At 39.2% G+C, this 21994-nt stretch overlaps 1 protein-coding gene across 1 annotated transcript in view; it reads right to left on the bottom strand.

Moving 5' to 3' along the window:
* Positions 1-233: 233 nt before the first annotated feature.
* The window catches only part of cdkal1 (CDK5 regulatory subunit associated protein 1-like 1), a 231553-nt gene continuing 209792 nt past the window's right edge, over positions 234-21994 (bottom strand). The window contains exons 13-15 of the mRNA XM_053326340.1: positions 18785-18868; positions 14526-14690; positions 234-2078 (exon numbers count right to left, since the gene is read on the bottom strand). Coding sequence (XP_053182315.1) covers positions 1914-2078; positions 14526-14690; positions 18785-18868 — 414 coding nt within the window. The 3' untranslated portion in view covers positions 234-1913. The remainder of the gene's footprint in view (positions 2079-14525; positions 14691-18784; positions 18869-21994) is intronic.

Raw genomic sequence — 21994 nt, 5'->3', positions numbered from 1 at the left:
TAAGCTGTCTGTGATTTCTGAGCACATGTTGGGACTGTTGTACCTCAAAACAGAATGAGATTAGAGACAAACACAGGCAACTACAGTATACATGACAATAACTGAGCATTAGAGTGCTGTACAGAGACAGGAGACAGGATTCTCTCCTGTATTCATTCTGAAGGACTCATTCTATTGAATAAACACAAGCAGTAAATTCAATAAATAAATCAATTAATACTCATGAGTCACTCATGACACATTGATTTGTCCTTTATTAAACAGTGTTATGTTTTGGATGGTTGTGAAAACGGGAATCAACAAAAACAATATATAGTCTGTTTACAATAATGACTCTTATGCCACAAATAGTCCAAACCAACACAATATTACAGGGTCAATTCACCTGATTTGTAGAAAAAAAAAAAAAATCTGATTTACCTCTAGGGAAGACCACCAATGCTAACATTTTTGGTTTTATTTACCCAGTTTTGAGATCTTTGCTACCACCCTGACACACTCTACACTTTAACAAATTTACCAAAAACAGATGATGTTATGTTTTGTGAATTATCCAGAGTAAAGGGGGTATTGCTTTTTGTATTGCTGTCATATTTCCAAAGCTGTGAGATCCACAAATGTAAGTCCATTAACTTTCATTGTACTGGGGAGGCAGCAGATATATCAGGGATGGATATCTGCATGACATCGCTACAGGTAAGAGAGAAAATATGAAACAGCCTGTTAAGTTGGCACTGGACCACCTCATCACATACAAATAAAACAAGTCACATAATGACCATCAATCCCAGCAGTCAGCATCATCCACACGGCCAGTCGCCATGTATGTGGAACTAATCAGTTAAGATGAGATGTGTCATACAAATTAATTCCACTTGAGATTAACATATGAGGCAAAAAAACATTTATCAAACAAAAAAAAAAAACAAGTTTTGAACAACCACTATAATTAAAGATTAACAACTTAAAACAACTTCAAATGCGTTCATTAAGTAGCTCTGAAAATATACCGTCCATGCTTCTCATTCAAAAATAAATACTTTGAAATTAAAGTAATAAATGACCTTTAATCAGAGTATTGTACATTTTGCTACAGCTCTCCACATAATACAATAACACATAAAGTAAGAACAACTGCCAAAGGGAGGACAGCAAAGTCTATAAACACCAGACTTCAAAGTCTATGCAGCTCATAAACGCTGGGGGGAAAAGATGGATAGTTCATTAACACCCAAGAATCACTCTGACACTCAGGAAACTGCAGATTGACAGTTTGATTATCCTCTGACTTTACTCTGGTGGATGATAAGAAAGTCTAAAATATGTTTTCCAAGAGTATCGGCTAATTGACATGTGCCTAATTTATTTGTGAATATGGAAATGTCAGGCTGCAGTCATCAGTGAGCAGCAGACCAAAGCATTGGGATTCCTTTAGCAGCCTAAACTTAGAAAATGTTCATGTTGGTATGAAACAGAAATATCAAACAGAATCTGCTGATGAAAGTTTCCACTCAAAATCCAGACTATCTACGATGTGATTTATACCAAAAAATGTTGTATGAAAAATGTTTACTGAGGTCTGCGAGGACTGCTGACCTGTCATTGCCCATTTAGTTCTTCCTTGTTAGTAAAATAACTGCAGAGTGGTGAACTATGCTCTTTAATTAAAAAGTAAAAATATAATTGTACTAAAAACAAGAGAATAAATCTCGACAACATTCAAATCATCCTTGACTAGTGTCACTGACTTCCTCTTTCTCTTTGGGCTCAATTAAAAATGAATGAGAGCTTGTCGAGTATGTTACAAGAGATCCTTTGTCACGTTATTCAACCCCTTCAAACACACTGTTAAGGCTCCAATGATGTCACTGTCATCTTGCTGTTTCACAATCCTCTCCTAGTCCACAGTTGCTCTACCAGTACAGTTTCTCCACAATGAAAGCCAATAAGGCTGCTGCCAATGCGAGCCCGACTCCCAGCTTCTTCAATACTTCCCTGTCCAGACTGTAAGACCCCATCAACAAAACCGATGAGGATGACATAGAGGCAGAATCATGGACACCGTTGGCCATCTTTTCCTGTGGGGGAAAATGACAGAAAGACAATCACATTAGACTTGTTTAAGAGAAGTACAGTTTTTCAACATCTCTATCCATTATCCCCCTGACACTAATAATGACATGATACTTGGGGAACGGTACATGTTTACTGATATAAGTGCCATTGCCAAGTCTCCCTGCTCATTTGAATGTGAATAGATTCTTATACTTTCACCTGCTGTAGAAGAGGAGAAACTTTGCATTTTGGTGAGCCTCCAAACCAGATTTTCCTCTCACAACAACCAAATAATACATTCAAAATGTTAACTTTTCTTGTCTTAATATCCCTCAAATGTATGCAAACACACTTTTCACATAGTTATATTTTCACACCATGTTCAGTATATTTCCATGTCCTTACAATTAGTTTTTGCAATTTATACACACGTGCATGCATGTGTCTACTCCTCCCCTAAGATGTATAGGCACTAAGTATGTTTATATGTTCACTTGTTTTCCCAAGACCTCCCTCTGTCCTTAGGCTGAGTTTAAGTAATTTCACAAGTTAATTGGTGGCCTCATATCTCATCTACTTAAACCAACATATTTTATACTCTGTCTCTTCATTTCTTACTGTGTGTGTTACTCTCTCCATTTCTGAGATTTCCTGTATCATTACTTTCCATCTTTGAACAGATAGACTTGATGGTTTTAGCCAATTCCTAGTTATTTGCTTCAGGGCTATGATTCTTAGTATTGTACATATGCACTGGTGCATTTCCTGCATTACTTCTGGTGATGATTTTCCAAGAATAATATACAGATGAGTAACAAATGAAAAGAAAAACCAACATAAAGTGTCTCAGTAAGGTGTTGGGCTACCATGTGCTGCCAGAACAGCTTCAGTGTGCTTAGCATTGATTCTACAGTCTCTGAACTCTACTGGAGGGATGAACGCCATTCTTCCAAAAGATGTTCCCTCATTTGGTGTTTTAATGATGGTGGTGGAGAGGGCTGTCTAACACGTTGGTCCAAAATCATCATTAGGTGTTCAGCTGGTTTTAGGTCAGGTGACTGTGAAGGTCATAGTATATGATTCATCATTTTCATACTCATCAAACCATTCAGTGACCCCTAGTGCCCTATGGATGGGGACTTTGTCATCCTGGAAGAGACCACTGCCATCAGGATAGAAATGTTTCATCATAGGATAAAACTGATCACTCAGAAAAACTGGATTTGCAGTGACCCTTCCCTCTAAGGGGACAAGTGGACACAAACCATTCCAGCAAAATGCCCCCACAGCATAAAACAGCCACCAGATCCCTTCACTGTAGGCTGTACCAATTTTTCCTTTAATTTGTCATCAGTCTGTATTATCAGGTTACTTGTTTTTACAGACACTGCATCACGGAGATCACTGCAGCTGATAGCATAAGTCATGTTCCTAATACATAAATAGGAAACATCTTTAGATCAAATCAACTGACCACGGTTACAAATCAAACAGCAAGGCCTGACAGCAGAGTGGCCAGTGATCCAACACATGAAACGTCTGTAATGAGAGAGTTCTGTTTCGGCTTAATGTGTTGGACCATTAAAAAGACATCCACCACTGAGAGGAGGTGACAGTGAAAGATGGGGGGACAACAATGGGGAGAAGAACAGTTCAAGAGACAAAAGGTAAGCAGAAAGAGGAAAAAGAGGGGGAGCAAATCCTGATCTGACATACCTAAAGTATTTTTGACACACTGATTGCTGAATAATAATGTACTCAGCCTTAAAGTTTTAATGAAATAGCCATTTGATATGTTGCTGCTGATTATGTACATTTTAGATCAACTGATGCTACTTTATACCAAGATCTGTAGATACTTCAATAGTGCCATCATTTAGGAGAGCAAAGACCATTATTTTCCTTTTAATTTTTAAATTACACGTTATACCAACTTTTAGAAACAGTGCTTATTTTGATATATTGTGGATGGCAGCATTCATAAAAACAGCCATTTTCTTATGAATAAATACAGTATGAGTGCATTTCAATGATGCTATTATCCCCGTGTAAAGCAGTTAATGCAGTTTTGTAGTGATCCAATTATTACTGAGTGCTTTCTACTCAATCAGGCTGATGTTAAGAAGGTGCACTGTGATGTAATTATGAAATCTGGGAGAGACATAATAAAATGAATTAGCTAACAATGTTATAGCAAAGCCAAAGCAAGACTGTATTTAAGATATCAAGAACAACTTCATATTAAACTGCTTCCTATATGAAAACCTCAGAGTTGAAGTGTGCACCCAAAGCAAAGATTGTTTTGGGCTAAATGTGAGGGATTTGTCTGTTTGGCATGTTGCCAATAGTCTACCATGCAAATATACACAATGCACATGAGAGTACGATGTCGCTTACTGAAACAAAAAGCAGCTGTTGAGAGAGCAACATTGAGAATAAGCTGAAAATGTTTCTAACCGCAGTGTGGTGTTAATATAATTCCGCAGGTAACGCCGCATATTGATAACCAGCTCCATCTCTCTCCATGGCCTCCACCCTCTCACATCGATCATCATTCTGTTTGATTACACATTTATTTAGTTTTATCTTAATTTCTGAGAGTGGACACTTGAGAAGCAGATTGATCGCTAAATAAATAAGTAATGCTGCAACAAGATGTGGCCCTTTTAATTTGAGCATTAAAGAAATTGGAAGATGAACCAACATCTGTGGATGGAGTGGAAATCGATCTGGATGACCTTGTGGTAGCTCCAGTATGTTTCGTTTGACAGCTGGTAAAATGCCTTATCACCACGAAGGTAGATTATGCAGGGAGATATTGAGCAATTGATCAGTGGCTTTCTAGAATAACCTTTAATCATGTTCACTAGGGATGACTGTAAGAGATTTGGCTTTCATATTTACCTTAGCTAGATTAACTCCTTCATTCTCACACCTCACCCCCTCAAGGTTCTCCATCAAATCTTGTATGATGAGCTTCTGTCTCTCCATACTTTATTCCAACTTGAGGAAATCATTCTGTTTTCTCTTTCTAATATCAGACTGTGCATGTTATCTATTTGTTTACTATCTCTTAGAATTAAAAAGTTCCAAGTAGAAAATCAGACAAAAACTTGGAAATTAACTTAAAATTGCAATTATGGAAACTGTTTATGCACACCTACTGCACTTTTAACCTCTGAACTATGAATAAAACAGAATGACAGACTTTATGGAGAACAAACACCTACCTGTATGTACAGTATGTTACCATGGATGCCTGCACATGTTGCATGCACATGGCTACGTGTGTGAGCAGCTGCGTAACGTCTGCGCTCTACTTTACTATCCCACTCCCCTGTTCTCTCTGATGGTTGTGAACGCTACCTTGCCTCCCACTCTTTGCCTCACCGTTGTCGCTGAATTGTTTCCTCTGTTTGTGCACACAATGGATGATGGATACTATGACCGACAACGCCTACGTGACACATCCATAAGTTACTCAAAGTAGAAGGAGACAATAGGTTGAAGGAGAATCAGTATCAGGGGCCTCGGTGACACATCCACATTTGCTTAACGTTAGGATCACTGCACACAACAAGTTGGACTCCCCAATGGTGAAACCAATACACTCTTTTTTTTGTTTTGCCAAAGACACCTGAAAAATAATAAGGGTGCTTTTCTGCTAGAGTACAAGGTGGTAGCCATATGCCTGTCATAGTGCATGTGTTACTGCACCTGTCATTGAGCCATCGTCACTGTAAAAAAGTGATCAGGGGTTTCAATCCAATCATCAGCAATCATACATGTGTGTTGCTTACACTGTGAGCCTTATGCCAGCTTTTTAAAGGTGGCTCATTCCATTAACAATGAATGAACTGGAAGAAAGAGAAAGTATATTTTTTTAATTTATAATTTACAACTTTTTGAAATGTATTTTCCTGATTAGTTGACACTATAAAAACAATTAATGGAAGCTGAGACAAAAGGAAAAGTGGGTTAAGAGCAAAGGACAGATGAAACAGAAAAAAAAGTTGAACACCGAAACCATTATCTTTATCTACCCTGACAAGCTGAGTGTACTTCCTTCTTCTCTATCCCTCTATTTATCTGTCTCTCTGCAGGTGTCTTTTGACAACGGGGTGCCAGGAGAAACACTGAATAGTACAGTCTAAAATCTATTACTAATAGGGAGGATAAGTGAAAATCCAAGTGCCAGTAGGTGCGTGTCAGCACAGTGGGAGAGAGGGAGAGGGGAAGAGCAGAGAGGAGAGAACTGGAAAACTGAGACGAAATGAGGGAAGGAAGGACAGGAAGAAAAAGGGGGCAGGGAAAGATTAGAGATGTGGCATTCAATGATAGTTCACCACCTGCTAATCGGCATGCTGACTCTGTGCATATGTGTCTGTGAGAAAGAAAGACTATGAGAGTTGGCATTTATATGTGTGTGAGTGAGTGAGTGTGTCTGTGTGTACATGTGTAAGCCTGTGGTGGATGATGTCGATCTATCTGCTCCCAGAGGTAGAATGGAGCAAAATAATCCTCCTGAAAATCATCCATCACTGCACCAGGGTTCAAGACTGGTGAGCTCAGCTAGATACTTTTCCTTCAAAGTCTAAGATTCTTCAATATCTCTCTGTCTCTTAGAAAAAACTCCTATTCCAAACATTCATTGTTTAAAAAAACATAAAATAAAAATCAGCCTGGGTGTCTGGTGCGACCTCAAACCAACACACTGATATATTCACACAAAGATACACACTGTGACACGCACAGCACATCACATCACGAGAGCCAGAAAGCACAATGTGCAGTGGTCACATTTCTCACATGATCCTCACCAGCTGCCAGTGTCACTCTAGATGCACTGAAACTATAGAGGTGGTGTGTGTGTGTGCGCGTGTATGTGCGTGTGTAAACAGATAGTGTAACAGGCTCCTTAGTCACGGGTGATTTGACAAAGCCACAGTGACAATCACAATGAGCCGCAGTTGTATTTACAACTGGACAGTGTACAAGAGAGGAATTAAAAAGAGGTTCTACAAGTAATATTTTTGATACAAATAAATGTCTTTGTGGGAACAGTGAATAGACAGAATCCACAATTACAATAAAAAAATAAACTGCAAAAGAAGAAACAGGGGCCCAGTGGGGAACTTCATGCAGTTCTCTCATCATCTTAAATGTCCTTCATCACCTCATCTTTAAATCTTTCCTACACAGAAATGTATGGACATACAGGTATTCCTTGTGTGTGTGTGTAGGTGACAGATTACATTTATCTCAGTTTGAGTGAGTGAAGATATTCATTAGCCTATTGCTGTGGATGCCATTAAGTAATTACAGATAGGTGAGTAAAATTTGCATAATATGCGCAGTCCACCGACCAAATGAAGGTGAATTTGTGAAGACTGGCCACTGTGGCTGGCAGCATTCAATGGAGTTGTTCTGGAGGGCAGCTATACGCCTTTGCTGACTCTAGTCTGCTACAAATACACCAGAGTGAGAAGAAGAAAGCATGTGGGCTTACATTGCTGGTGAAAAGAGAGTGACTAATGTCCGTACACCTATCGAGAGAACAACATAGGAACCAAGAGTTCAAAGGACATATTTCAGTGAAAGGATCTCAAGTTGAGAAGTCCTGACAGTGAGGAGTTACATGACTGGTAATGGTAAATGGTAAATGAACTGCATTTATATAGCGCCTTCTAATCTTAGGGTCACTCAAAGAGCTTTACAGTACAGTACAGTCAATATTCACTCACCACACACACCACTGGTGCAGCCATTAGCAATTTGGGGTTCAGTATCTAGCTCAAGGACACTTCAACATGCAGATTGGAGGAGCCGGGGATCAATCTCAAGATCCTCTGATTAGTGGACCTCCTGAGCTACAGCCATACAAACTAGACTAGCTAATTTGTGTGTGTGTATGGTAGATTGTTAAAGTTCTGAGTTTATTAAAGTATTAGATGCCTAATAAGTAACCCCAAAGACATATCTGCTGTCGTACCACTCCTCTGCTCATATGTCCAGTAAATTTCCACATATATTTTCACCCAAAGAGCACAGGAGGCATTTATTTCAATTTCTGTACACTGCTCAACCTGTTACCCTAATGATGTATCTCTGAGAGTGTAGCAGGGCTGCTCTTGTCATCTAAGGTTGGTCCTGACCTGTTATTGAAACTTCGAACAGGACTACACTCAAGATTGTACTCAAATCCTGTAGAACTGATCACTTTCGGTAATATTTTGACATGAACTCAGAGACAGATTCCGGTTTATAAACCATGGGTTGTGAACCAAAATGACCTTATTTCTTCTTGGTAAATAACTATTCCCATAACAAGACATATTTCCCCTCAACTGCAGCTGTAGTTGTTCTGATCGTAAGAGGATGGTAAGATTAAATAAAATTTGAAGTCCTGGGTGACTCATCTGCTCAAGAACTGAATTACTTTGCTTTTGTTTACAAGATCTGTACTGAGGAAAGTCTTTTTTGCAATAACATGGAAGAAAAAGCCAAAAAAAACCACACACTTATAAAATGATTACTCCATAACTACACATTAATATCTCCCTAACAGTTGCTGGCTGAGTGCTTTGTTACTTACCTCTTCCATCTGTGGTTAAAAGCAAGCTCGGAGGAGGAGCATTCAAAACCATTTCAAATAAGCAAAAAACACAATGCAGCAGTGTAAAGCCATTTGTTATGTTCGGTTTGAATACTGAAAATAGACATGACTGATACTTTGATGGTTTAACATTTATTCTTTTGTTACTGTGACTTTGGGGCTTCAAGTATACACAACCGCACGGGCCATGTAATACAATTTGACATGCTAAATGAAATACTTAAAATAGCTACGCCTGCTGTTTTGAAGGAAAAACTAATTATTTGCTACTAGAGTAAACAGAGTCATGCAAAGGCCAAGCAAAACCTTTTGACATTTTAAATTAAAAAAAAAAAAGTTTTAAAAATAGATTTGAGAGGATTAACTGTATCCTAGCCAGAAAAGAGAAATATTTGTTCTATTCCTGACAATACAGATGACAACATGAGCGCATAACGCAACATCAAGGCAACAATCCATAACAGTTGCATGTCAACACGGATTGCTACAATTGTTTGGGGTGATATACACATTTGTCTGTATGGGTATTATGTCTATGTGTTTTTATGTTTGTGTAGGGCGCGTGTGTGTTTTGTCATGATGATTGTGTGTGTAGAGCCAGTGTCTCATATAGCCTGCGGCTAGTATATCTGCCAGGCACACCAGGGGGGGGTGGTGGAAAACACTGTGCATTAGTGTATGTGTGTGTATATATATATATGTTTATATGTATATGCTTTGCCAGTGAACCTCTATTCTATGTTAGTGTGTTAATATACTGTAAGCATTATGATGCAAAGTACCAGCAATCCCACCCACTCTGCCTGTAATATGTAAAGAGATCATTCTAAATTGACCACATCCACGCAATGTGTCTTCATATTTCCCTCTTGCCATCAATTCACACTGACACGCACACACACACGCACACACACACACACACACACAGATAAACAAACAGGTTTGTTGAACTGAACAGAGGAGCAAGATGTAAGCAGAAGAAATGAAAAATCAAACATGACACAAATAAAAGAGAACGGCTTATATAAAAAATAAAAAATAAGAACCAAAGACACTATGAAAGAAATAAATAAAGTAAGGGAAAGATGGAAGGAAGGATAAAGAAAGGTCAGCAAATGTAATACTTTGTAAAAGATTCATTCATTCACCTCTACTTCGTTAGACTGTCAATTTGTGGTCATGGAGGGACATTGTTCACTGCCTGTTTTCATCTCTCCCTCTCTCTCCCTGTCTTTCCCAGCTCTCTCCTTTTTTCTATTCTGTCTTTCATACGGACTGTCAATTTGCTGTCTTGTGGAGGAAGCGTAGCCGTTTTCTCCTCTCTTTCCTATTCTTTCGGTCTCCTTGAGAAAGTATGCTGTGAAAAGAGCTGATTATTGGATGGCACTCAAGCTGCTTTTTTGTCTCCTGATCTCTCTGTCTACCTTGCTCTCTCTTTCATTCTTTGCTTCATTTTTTGGCTTCTCTCACACACCCCTCTCTCTTCTATCATTTAATTTCATCTGAGGATGAGGACTGGTGAAGATACTTTCTCTTTTTCTTTCCTTCACCGTGCTGTTGAGTGCTTTCTCTGCCATTGTGTCCCACTAAAAGACTCATTACTGTCCTAGCCCTTCTGCAGAAAGTGCTGTTTCTGTGAATGAAGGGCTGACAGATGGGGAGAGAAAAGAGAGAGAGGGGGGGGGGTGGGGGGGTGGGTGGGGTGCGAACAAAGGAAGAGATGTAATCCATGTCAATAAAAGCACATTTTTTAGCTACTCGCCTCTCTCTATAAAACCTTGGTTTTCTTTCATGGAACGTAACGCAAAATGAATGTAATACTGCAAAAAGGAATGAGGGTGAGAGAAAGGAATGGGGGAAGTCAGGATGAAATACAGAAAAACAAAACAAGGAGGAAGAGAAATATGGGAGATAAAAGAGGACAGACACTGAGAATGAAAGAAAAATGTGCTACTGCTGGTAAGGGTACATCTTTTATACAATCTCGGGAGGGGGCATGGACCATCATACCTCAGAAAGTCATTGCAGGTTGCCAGTCCATCACAGGGTGTCCACAAAAACAAACAAACAAAAAAAAACACACCTAGGTATAGTATATTGTCTTTAGTTCATCCAACCAGCATATTTTTTGAGAAAAGAAACCTAATTGAACACAGGACAAACATCCCCACATCAAGGACATACCTACACTGAGTCAGACAACAAGAATCGGCCTGAAATTTGCCAGAATTAATCTCACCCTTTTGGTTACTCTCAGCAATACAAAGTAAAGATCATTACATGGTGATGCAGCAGATCATTTAGACATTTCAATTAGTTTAAACAATTAAACCTAAACCTCGCAGTAATTAATAATACTATTAATAAACTAATTAAACAAATTAGGACTTGTATGTTGGGTTTGGCTCCTCTCCTTCATAGATTTGGCTTTTAAGATACCTGTTTTCTGTGTAAGCTGCAGTACTCAGCACAACATTCTTGGGCAGCACACAGACAAAGAGCAGAGTGGCTTTGGATCGTTACTCATCCATCCACAATTCCTATGCCTGTCTATATATTCAAACATCCATGCATCTATTCAGCTGCTCATCCATCAGTTATGTGCATCTAAGCCATCATGTCTCACATCCCTGCATCTATATCTATCGGCCACTTTCAGGTCCATCCATCCATCCACAGCCAAGCTTTTACGTGCCATCTCTCCATAAATCCATCTATCCATCCGGCCATATTGCTGCATTCCCACACACTTCAGTATGGATGCTGGCTGGCGTGCAATCATCTCTTTTTCCATTTCTGAAATGACAGATCTTCACTTTGTTCCTCTTTCGTCAAATGGACGTTACAGACCTTAGTGGGTTCCTCTGCTTTTCCAATCACCCACTTATCTTCCACTCTTTTCCTTTTATCACTTTCTTTTACGACACTCCTCTGCATCTTAGATGAAATGACAGAGCTCAGAGTCTGTTCTTCTATCTGCAACCCAACTATCGCGCACCTCATCACATAATCTCTCTCCTCCTGGTCCTTTATTCTTCTGTTTTTCTCTCGCTCTCTGCCAAAAGTCCGTAATTATAGACCCGGCTGTAAGACATGGGGGTGAGACTCTATCTGCCTTTCCCTAATCACTCATTCATCTCACACACACACACACACACACATTCAACTCAGTGTGTGGTGGACTCACACAGAGACTCAGAAAATAGATGGTCTTCAAATATGTATAGGCTGGCCATCAGTGTGTGTGCGCACACTAGGCCATATCCTCAGTTATGTGTGGATACATAGATATGCTAGTGTGAGATTGTACTGTATGCATGTGTATGTTCAATCAGGACCATTCACTTAATAATAACAGTGGATACAGATACGGTTGTCAAGGACATCCCATGGACCAGAGGGCTCGGATGCACATAAGTGTGTGTGTAGCTTGCAGACACTGCTGTGTTTCCAAGCCATTAGGTCACTTATCTATTAGCACTGTGCTCCAGTAACACTCTGCTGTCATTAAGAGCTGGAAACGCAGGTCATAAGGACCCGGGATTACAGATCATCAGCAGCATCACTGGAGATCACTTAATATAACAATATGTTAATTGCCAATATGCCACAGACTGCAGGGACAAGCATTAATGAATTTTTGCACATTCAAATACAACTCAATATACTTATATATACCAATCAAAACCTCTGTTTGGTTAGGTATCTATTTTTCAGTCTGTTTGCCTCTATGTGTACCGTCGTACTCTCAGCACCTCTATTGCTTTTACATTGTCAACCACAGCTTAGAAAGTGTTTATTTATACCTGCTCCACTATCCTTGATTTTATTACTATGTCAACTTTTAATGCTGTTGCTATGCCTTCTTTTGCTGGTCTTTTCTAATTGTTGTAGTGTCAATCCAGCTCTCCACTGACTGCACTAACAGATATGCATAACAACTTGTATACCCCCGCAGAAAACCTCAAAACATCAGGTGAGTCCATACTGGGCATGAGGAACAAACTGATAATGTGTCTTTTTCCTCTATTGTTACTTTTCAAAGTACTTACAGCAAAAAAACTGTTACAGTGTTTACAGTGAAGGATAAATACTCTACGTTTTCTCTGCCCTTTCAGCCTCTAGCTTTCTAAATACATTGCCTTCAGAGTCAGAGGTTGGAGCTGATGACTTCACCCGTGTTTCTCGCTGAGACACATTTAGACACAGTAAATGGTAAAATTGGTATCTGGAAATGTCTGGAAAGAGATGTTTAAAGTATAAAGACCAGGCAGTGTATATTCAGTATGAAAAGAACAAGAAAAGTGTGTGTATAACAGAATGAGAGAGTCAGTCTCTTTCAACAGCCACTGTGACATGTGTTTGTAAATCTGTGCGCAAAGGAGGGCATGTGTTAATTCATCAAGAAAAAATAATGTCTGGGGTGTTGTGTAAGAATGTCTATTGAAGGAGTGTGAGGTTCGGAGGAAGTTATTGGGTGAAAAGAATGCAAGTGTGTCAGTTGGACGGGCTTTATGAGGCAACTACTTTTACAAGGTCCAGTCCTCATTGCTAAACTTTTTTATTTTATTTATCTTTCTCATTCTTTCTTTTTATCTCGTTCTATGCCATCCATTCCTCTTCTTTCTCTCTCTCTGCTTGCCTTCCACATTCCTCTTCATCAGTGTCTCTCTCTTGCTCTCGCTTTCGCCCTCTCTCTGTCTTTCATGTCTCTGTCTGGCAGTAAACGCTGATGGAGTGTGAAATTAGAAAGTGTATCATATTCTGCTCTGTGGCTCCATGTCCTGAGCTATAAGCTACAGCTAGTCAGAGTGAAAAATAACATGCAGTGAAACAGATACATTAACATGGTGTTTACGTGTGTGTGTGTGTGTGTGTGTACGTGTGTGTATGAGGTGGGGAGGAAGACAGAGGACAGTTTAGCCAGCTACAGCTTATCTTAAATTACTTATCGCACGCCTGATATTCTGGTGCTTTTTCACAAACTTCAGAAGCGTGTGTGGATTAAGAATGTGGATGCATGCGCGCACACACACACACACACACACACACACACACACACACACACACACACTCACACACCTTCTTCATTGCTGACTGCAAAAGATTTGAACAGACTGTTGTAAGCACAATTTTTATAGTTCTGATTAGGTAAGACTACACAATGAAAACTTGACATATTCTTCAAAAATCAATATAAGCTATAGCTGTCTTTCTGTCTCACTGCTCCTTAAAATAGTTTAATTACTCATGTAAGTGAGTGACTTGAGCACTGATCCAAAGATACATAGTAACATCCAACATAAGGTGGGTAACACCTGCGCTGGTAACTAAAACCCCAAATTCTTCCCACTTGATGCATGAAGTCATTAGCTGTTTCATTGAGGACATGTGCCCACACAGAAATGCTGAAAATACCAAATGCACCAGGGTGGCACTGACCCAGAAACTAAACCAAAGACCCAATGGGCATCATTTCAGAGAAACATGCATCCTCCATGAGGGCTAGGCAAAAAAGTTACAAAGTGTGTAATTTTTCTTGTGCTTTTCTGATTTGGTGAATGAATGAATATCTGCAACTGAATCTCATTATATTGCATAACTGCATTAGATCTACTGTATTTGTATCAGACCATGTACAGTGTCTAGATTTGTACTGGATCATATGGGAGAGGCAGATACACACCACCACTGAAAACAAAGTGAGTTAGTGTAAAAGATGCTGTATTTGTTGTATGTGAAGTATTTTTAACCTGAATACCTTCATTACCTTCACCACTGCAGCAATGACTTGGAGAAAACCATCTGAATCTCTGTGCATGCATTCTGTATCTATATGAATGTGCGTGTTTACCTGCATCAGGCCGGACACCTCTCCTTTCTCAAGTGGTGCAGCGATGGATGGAGTGAAGGGTTTACTGTCTTCTACTGGTCGGCCTTTTAGGAAGTGTTTTCCTGCCTCGTAGATGTCCACTTCAATCATCTTCCCTTTGAATTCTGACCTCTTGGGTACAAGCACCTGCAAACAAGGAACGATGTAATATGTCAGCGCAAATTTTAAACGTCAGAATAAAGAAAGGCATTATGTTTGTTGAAATCAAGTGTAGTGTTGTGAAGCAGAAAATGCATGTACACTAAAGTTGTTTAGAGGAACATGACACAAGCTACACAGTATGTATATTCAGTGACTGCATTTTGGTTCTTCAACCCAAAAACCAAGTTCTTTGAATACTGCTGTTGATACATTTAACTACAGAGACCAGGTAAGGAGAAAGAGAGCCAATTTCTGAGACTGTAACAAGACAGACTGGCAGACCTATATAACCATCCATTATACCATAAAAACAGCCCTCTGCATGTTTCTCCACATATGTCAATTACATTTTCAATTAACCACTGCTGAAAACTGTTTTCCCCTGTGCTCCCCCACATTGTTATTTAGCTAGTCCCTGCCTGCTTAAAAAAACCACAGGGCTGAGCCTTTTCAATTCCATTTATGGAAACCCTCAAGGTCAAAAACTACGGCAACAGCTGTGAGATAAACCAGTGGGATTTGCTGGTTTGTCTTATTATTTCACCATGGCAACTATAAATCTGGGCTGATCACAGCAGGAAGCAAAAGAAAACAAAGAGTTATAATTACGGCTTAGCGTGAAATGGAATTTGTTCTTAATGACTTACCCCTGTAAATAAAGATCATATGCGAATGCGTCTCCTTTCAAAACACATTTCAAACTAACCGCAAAGTTGACAGATTGATGATTATATATGCTGTACGGTTTTACTCATTTTCTTAGCGCCTTCCTATCAGATACAACCTCCTTTGGCAAACACTTCCAGCATGACTGGAGTTAAGCTGTCAGGATAATTTACTGGCTTAAAACTACAGTCATAAGAGCTTTTAAAACTTATTATTAAAACTAGTTTGGGTTTTTGTTGTAAAAAATAACCCATGATCAATTCTATTTCTCAAGGAAGACAAAGGATGACCCCATGAACCCGACATTGTCTGATACTACTACTTCCCACCCCCTTTGTAAACTGTGAATCAAATTAAAACAAGTGTAAAGGTAATGTGAAATAGGTTCAAAATAATGACATCATCTAACAGTTCCTGTAAATTGTCTTTTTCTGTCAGTTCAGACACCAGGATCAGCAGCAGAACAGCAACCCCAGATTTGCTGAGGATTCAATGTCTTGCACAAGTACACTTCAGCAGGGAGACTGCGTGCTGACTAAGATCATCTGGTGGTCTGTCTAACCATTACACCACTCTGCGGGGCTATACTTCTGACTGGGCAGGAAAGAATAACTGAACTGACCTAGTGGAGGGAGAGTTACTGCTGTGATGGCAGGGGTAAGCTTGGTTCAGTTTTAATCTGTCAGTTTTTATCCAGCTGGTGGAATATGATAGGAGATGGAGAGCAGGCCAGACAGACTCACAGCCAGAGCCACACCTGCCTAATCAACACACCTGCTGCTCGACACTCTGACCACTGTGAGCGTGTATGTGTGTGTGTGTGTGTGTGTGTGTGTGTGTGTGTGTGTGTGTGTGAATGTGTGCAAGCAACCAGCAGCCAGGCTGGGAGCAGAGAGGTAAAACAGCAGGGTGGTGGGGGAGGTAGTAGTGCGTGTGTGTGTGTGGGTGGGTGTGTGTGTAGGTGAGGGTCATTTGAGGCCCATTACAGGGTGATTAAATGATGAAAGAGCATGTCCAATTTCATCGGAAACCACCCCCTCCACAACTTCCTCACTCACCCACTTACAGATACACACACGCACACACACAGACACACACAGACACACACACACACACACACACACACACACACACACACACACACACACACACAGGTGGGTTGGGTGCCTATTATACCCGTCAGGATAGATATCCATCTGATGGTGTAAAAGTGAAACTAGGCCATTTGTTCACACTCACACCTCTCTCTACCTTATTCCCCACTTCTCTTCACCCACATACCCCCCTCTCAACCTCCTTCTGTCATTTTCTTCGCTCCCACTACTCTTTTCTCGTCTTACCTGACCCTTGACTTTCCCATTTCTTTTGTATGTTAACTGCACTCCCCCAAACCAGCCACTCCTCCCAACTGAACTCTCCAACGTTATATTCTTTTCTCCAGTTTTCATTGTTTCTTTTTGTCCTTCCCTCACACTTTTCATCAATTGTACATCTGTCAACCAGAGTGACATACAGTTACATTTAAGCTTAAAGTTTCATATGTGATTAAATTATAATGCTAAAAAATTGTGTTCTAAGAATGATATATTTCGGCAGGCAGAGAAACAAGTGAGGAAGAATGATAGCAGGTTCTAAAAATACAACTTAGGTACAATGTATGCAGCGGCATGTGTATGTATTGTATGTGTCTGTGTGTCCCAAGGGTGTAGACATGATATGGGGATATATCCCTTGGGGGGACAGATTCAGGAACATACTGATACATAGTTTTTTTCATGTTCTCTTTTTTTCTAGTCAGAGTGTGATTTAGGGGTACATGTCAAGTATTTAATGTCCAAAAAGAAAAGAAGAAAAAATAAATAGGGGGGGTGGGGGAAAACATCAAACATGTTAACATGTTTCTCTCCTCTTGAGAACAGTCAACTGACACACATGACATATATGCCTGCATATGTACAAATGCACACATGTGAACGAGCGCACCAGCACAGCACACACATGAACCGAGTGACACTTGTAACTTAAGTTTATAGCCTGCAGAAGGAGGTGCAAAGGAGGAGGAGGGGAGGGGAGGAGAGGAAAGTGGAAGGGAGGAAAAATTATTACCATCCCCTGCCCTCGCCGATAATAAAAAGCATAACTTCAAACATGTTTCTGATGATGGTTAAAGCAGGAGGAAATTGATTTATTTGAAGATGTTTTAAAGTGAATTTTTCACAGGTTGAGAGAGGGTCTTTGAAGACATGCGATGTGAACAGCTGTGTGTGTGTGTGTTGGACGGAATGTTCATGTCTTTAGGGCTAACCTTCGTGTTAGTACAGTAAAAAAAAAAGCAGCAAAAAGTACTGCCGCTATCAGCCGCCAAATGCTCTCATGACCACCGCAGGGTGTGTGTGTGTGTGCATTTGTGAGTATGTGTGATATTGCAGCTAACCTACTTTATTCAATACAAGCTTAAGCTTCTGACACCTGCTGTGAGTACTCCTGTGACATGCAGAGCAAAGCTTCTGATCTGATTTACTAAGTGGGAAAATGAGGAAGGGTTAGATTAGCTTCACATATGTAAAAATATTCATCAAATGCAGATGAATTTAATGCTTTTTCATTGTTTATTTATGATGGTGGATAAAGTGTATAGGCTAATTAAAGTATTTTAGGTTTCATCCAATGCAAGTTCAACAAACCTTATTAAGTAAATATAAAGGGGACAGACATTACCAATATCTGTACAAGCTGTACTGTACTAAAGTGTTATCATTGGGATAGTTTATATATATATATATATTAGGGTGTCACGATCTTGATTGTAAATCAAATATCGATCGAAATGACCTCACAATCTCGACCTTCGAAATTGAAGATGTAGCCACGCCCCCAATGTCACCTCAAGCAGACGTGAGAGATGCTACAGTTAGGATACAGTTAGGGATGGCTATATGGACATTAGGATGTTTTAATTTAGTTTTGTTTTATTGTGAACTTGAATATCATCTAATATGAAGCGTGTACACTGCAGTTACAAAAGGGTCACTAGATTATTCTTTTGTTTACAGTAAATGTCCAATTGACTACTGAAACAAGTTATGGTTACATTATATTGCTAATGAATTATTTAATTAGACAATAAGGCCTTAGTGTGGTACATTACAAACAACTGATGGAGATTATATCACTCATGATTAGTCTAAAAATGGCATAGGCATCTGTGCTAAAAGAGGATTGAGAATAGAATAGAATTGAATCGTAACCTTAAAATCTAAATAAAATCGAATGGAGGATTTGGAGAATCGTGACACCACTAATATATATTGAATATATTATTATTAGATTTTTTAATTGTTGTGGTGGATAGTTGTGGTTATCTACAAATGTGCTGAGGGAGAAAGACACTAGTATTTTAACAAACATCTTACCTGTTCATAGAACTTGTTATGAGCCACGTAGTACTGGGCATCAAACGACTCCTCTGTCACCAACACATGTTGCCTCTCACCCACCTATTCAGAGAGACAGAGAGGGAGAGAGAGAGAAAATATGAAGCTGTGTTTTTTCAGACTACAGATGACAAGCACTTGTTTATTAACCATCCAAACATCCAAAACTTCCATGCAGCATTTGTGCAAACATGTCACCTCTACATGTGGCCATCTGTGAGTGTGTGCATGTCTGTAGACGTATGCTGGCCCTAATCTAAACAAAACAACAGGATTAATATCCATACAAATCATCTATGATTGTCCTTCTCTATCTCCATTCTACTTTGTGTCTATTTTGCTTCTGGTACGTTCATTCTGATTACAATCATCAAAAGTTGATTTCCTTTTATTGCCATTGATGTGTTTTTGTGATAGGGAAGGTACAGATTCATTTTAAACAATTTGACAGAGTGGTTAGTGATTTGCTATTGTGTGTAATTTGTGAGATTTCTCAATTTTTTCTCAAAACATGATTGCCAGTAAAAAGAAAGAAAGAAAGAAAATCTGATATTCCGATATTGTCCATCTTTTAATTTCCGATAACAATATCACCCGATACAGATATATTCAGGCTTTTTACACCAAAACTGTTCGGTAACAACATAACATATCTCCTATTGTGGAATTAACACATTATGCCTAATTGTATTGTGATGCCCCACTGGATGTATACATAAATGCAACATGGCTTTCCAAATGTAAACACTGTAAATGCCCGATGCTGTGTTCATGCAGGCTCGGAAATGCTGAAGCCTACAGAACAAACATTGGTTATATATATAGTAGATTCTAACCCAAATATTAGAAAGGTCAACTTTCTCTCCCTGTTCTTATATTACTTGAAAATGGTCAGAAAAGACGATTATTCACTATTTCATTTTCAGCTGATAGAACTACACCATCTATTGACACACATACTGATGAAATTTGACCATATATACCCACTTGAGAAATGATGATCTTAGTTAATGCACAGTAAATATTTGTGAGTATCTACTATACACATATAAGCACTGACATTGACCTCTTTTATTCTGAATGCTGTGTATTTATTTAATTCAAACCCAAGCCTGTTGCCTTGCTCAAACAGTATTACCTCTGTTTATCAAGATCTCAGTTCAATCAAAGTTTTCCTCTTTTATGTTTTTTTCATGTTTTCTGTTAGTGCGGTTCACCAATTAATTACAATCTCAAGGTTCCTGAGCCACTTCAGTTGCAGCGCTTTGGCTGAGAGGATAGTCAGCACTATTCATCTCAGGTCTTTACAAAAAAATGAAAACTGAAGAAAAAGAAGAAGAAGAAAAAATACAAGGTTGTGTCAAATGCTTCAGAAAACAGTCTATTCAGGACGTCAGAAAATCAAATACTACAACAAGGCCTCTCGATCAAATTAGTATGGGACACAATGACAAAAAGCACATTTTTGTAGAAGAATGTCGTTGACTCAAAGACACAAAAAGAAGGACAACTTTATTAAAAGTACTGCAGCCATGAATAAAAGCACTTCAGGACAAATTTAGACAGAAATTAATATATCTTTTCTCACTTAATCATAATGGAGGAGTATCTTGACTATTAATTGTTGATAAATATTTACTTGTGGTTCGTGGAATTGGATCTACAAAATGATTGTGGATCAGATTCTTTGTAGATAGTGTGGCCTACTGCCTATCTGGACGAAATACTCCCTCTTAATGTTCTGATTCTTAACTCATGACTCTAGATTTTGAGGTTTAAACTCCCATTGTTCCAACTGTTCTCACTAATGGTTATATAGCAAATATTGTTAGTAGCTCAACATCTTCAGACTCACATTTTCTGACTAGCATTTACATTTTTAAGACTCATATCATTGTCTTTCAAAAAGCATGGTTTCTCTATATAAGAGATGCACCCAGAAGATACACCCTGGCCAATCACCAATTGTTGAGGTCTGTAGGGGCAGAGTCAGTCCCTTGCTGTCCCATTGACAGAGAGGTTCAACTTCTGAATGCTGTTCTGTTTCTATAAAAATCCACAAAGTGTTTTAACAATTGTATGACATTCTAATTTTGCCTTTTGGATTGTAGCTTTGGCATTTTTTCAGAGTAAAACAAGCAGAGGGTTACTAAACATTACATTTGTGTTGTCCAAGATGATGGAACTATGTTAGTGGTACACTTCCTCGCTTAAAGGCAGTAGAATTAAAGTATTACTAAAGCAGACATATTGTTAAAGACACACACACACATATACATTAACATTCTGTATTACTTGTGCTTAGTTAAAAGCTAAAACTACTGCTAAGTCTATATGTATCCTTTGTTCTCCTTGGTCTGACTGCTAATGGCAGGGGTCCAGGCCGTGTGCTACATTTGTGTGTAAGTCCACATGTTTGCTGTGGAGTGGTCTGATTAATGTCTGTGAGTGTCTGCATGTTGCTGGGGCCTGACATACTGTACAAGAAGTCTTGGTTCTCATTGTTGTTTGTGGTGATGACTAACAAATTGTCTGGTGCTCTTATGCTGGTTTACCAGAGAATGTTCTTCAGTTCTATGATAGTTTATTTGAGCCCTAAAAATCAGAAGTGACAGTAAGATTAAAGTCTCTGTGGTTTCCTGGTTCCTGGAGGTGAGTTATGATAGTGAATGGTGGGGGAATGTTTATCCAAGATGTGAAGTGGTCTTCCCAAGTGTCTGGCTCTTGAGAGGCTTAAAGGGTCAAAGGTGGCAGGGTCAGTGTTCTGGTTTAAAACTAATTCATGCTTTCTGCATCTGCATGGCTATGAGAGTCAGTGTTGGTCCATGTGAAGCAATCTGCTCATGTCTGTGCAAACCAAAATTTGCATCTGCACATACAAGACACATTGAAAGAGCACCAACTGCACATGTGCTAGAAAAGCAAACAGGAATGCCTGCTTCATCCACTGTACATATGCACTGTATTATTATTCTCATTAAGCTGTCTCTTTTTTTGACTTTTTGTTTGTTGTTCAGCAACGTACAGGATCTCGTCAGCCGCATTCAGACTGAAAACAGCCCTGTAAAAACAATACAGGCTGTGTTAGTGTGGGTGTGTTGTTTAAACTGCCGGTGAGACAATGAAATACGACCCAGTAAGTCTGGTTGGAGTATCAGATTACTGTATTTAAAAGCATATCAGAAAATC

Source organism: Scomber japonicus, chromosome 10, assembly GCF_027409825.1.
Source record: "Scomber japonicus isolate fScoJap1 chromosome 10, fScoJap1.pri, whole genome shotgun sequence".
Taxonomy (NCBI): Eukaryota; Metazoa; Chordata; class Actinopteri; order Scombriformes; family Scombridae; genus Scomber; species Scomber japonicus.
This window is presented reverse-complemented; position numbering and strand designations above follow the sequence as displayed.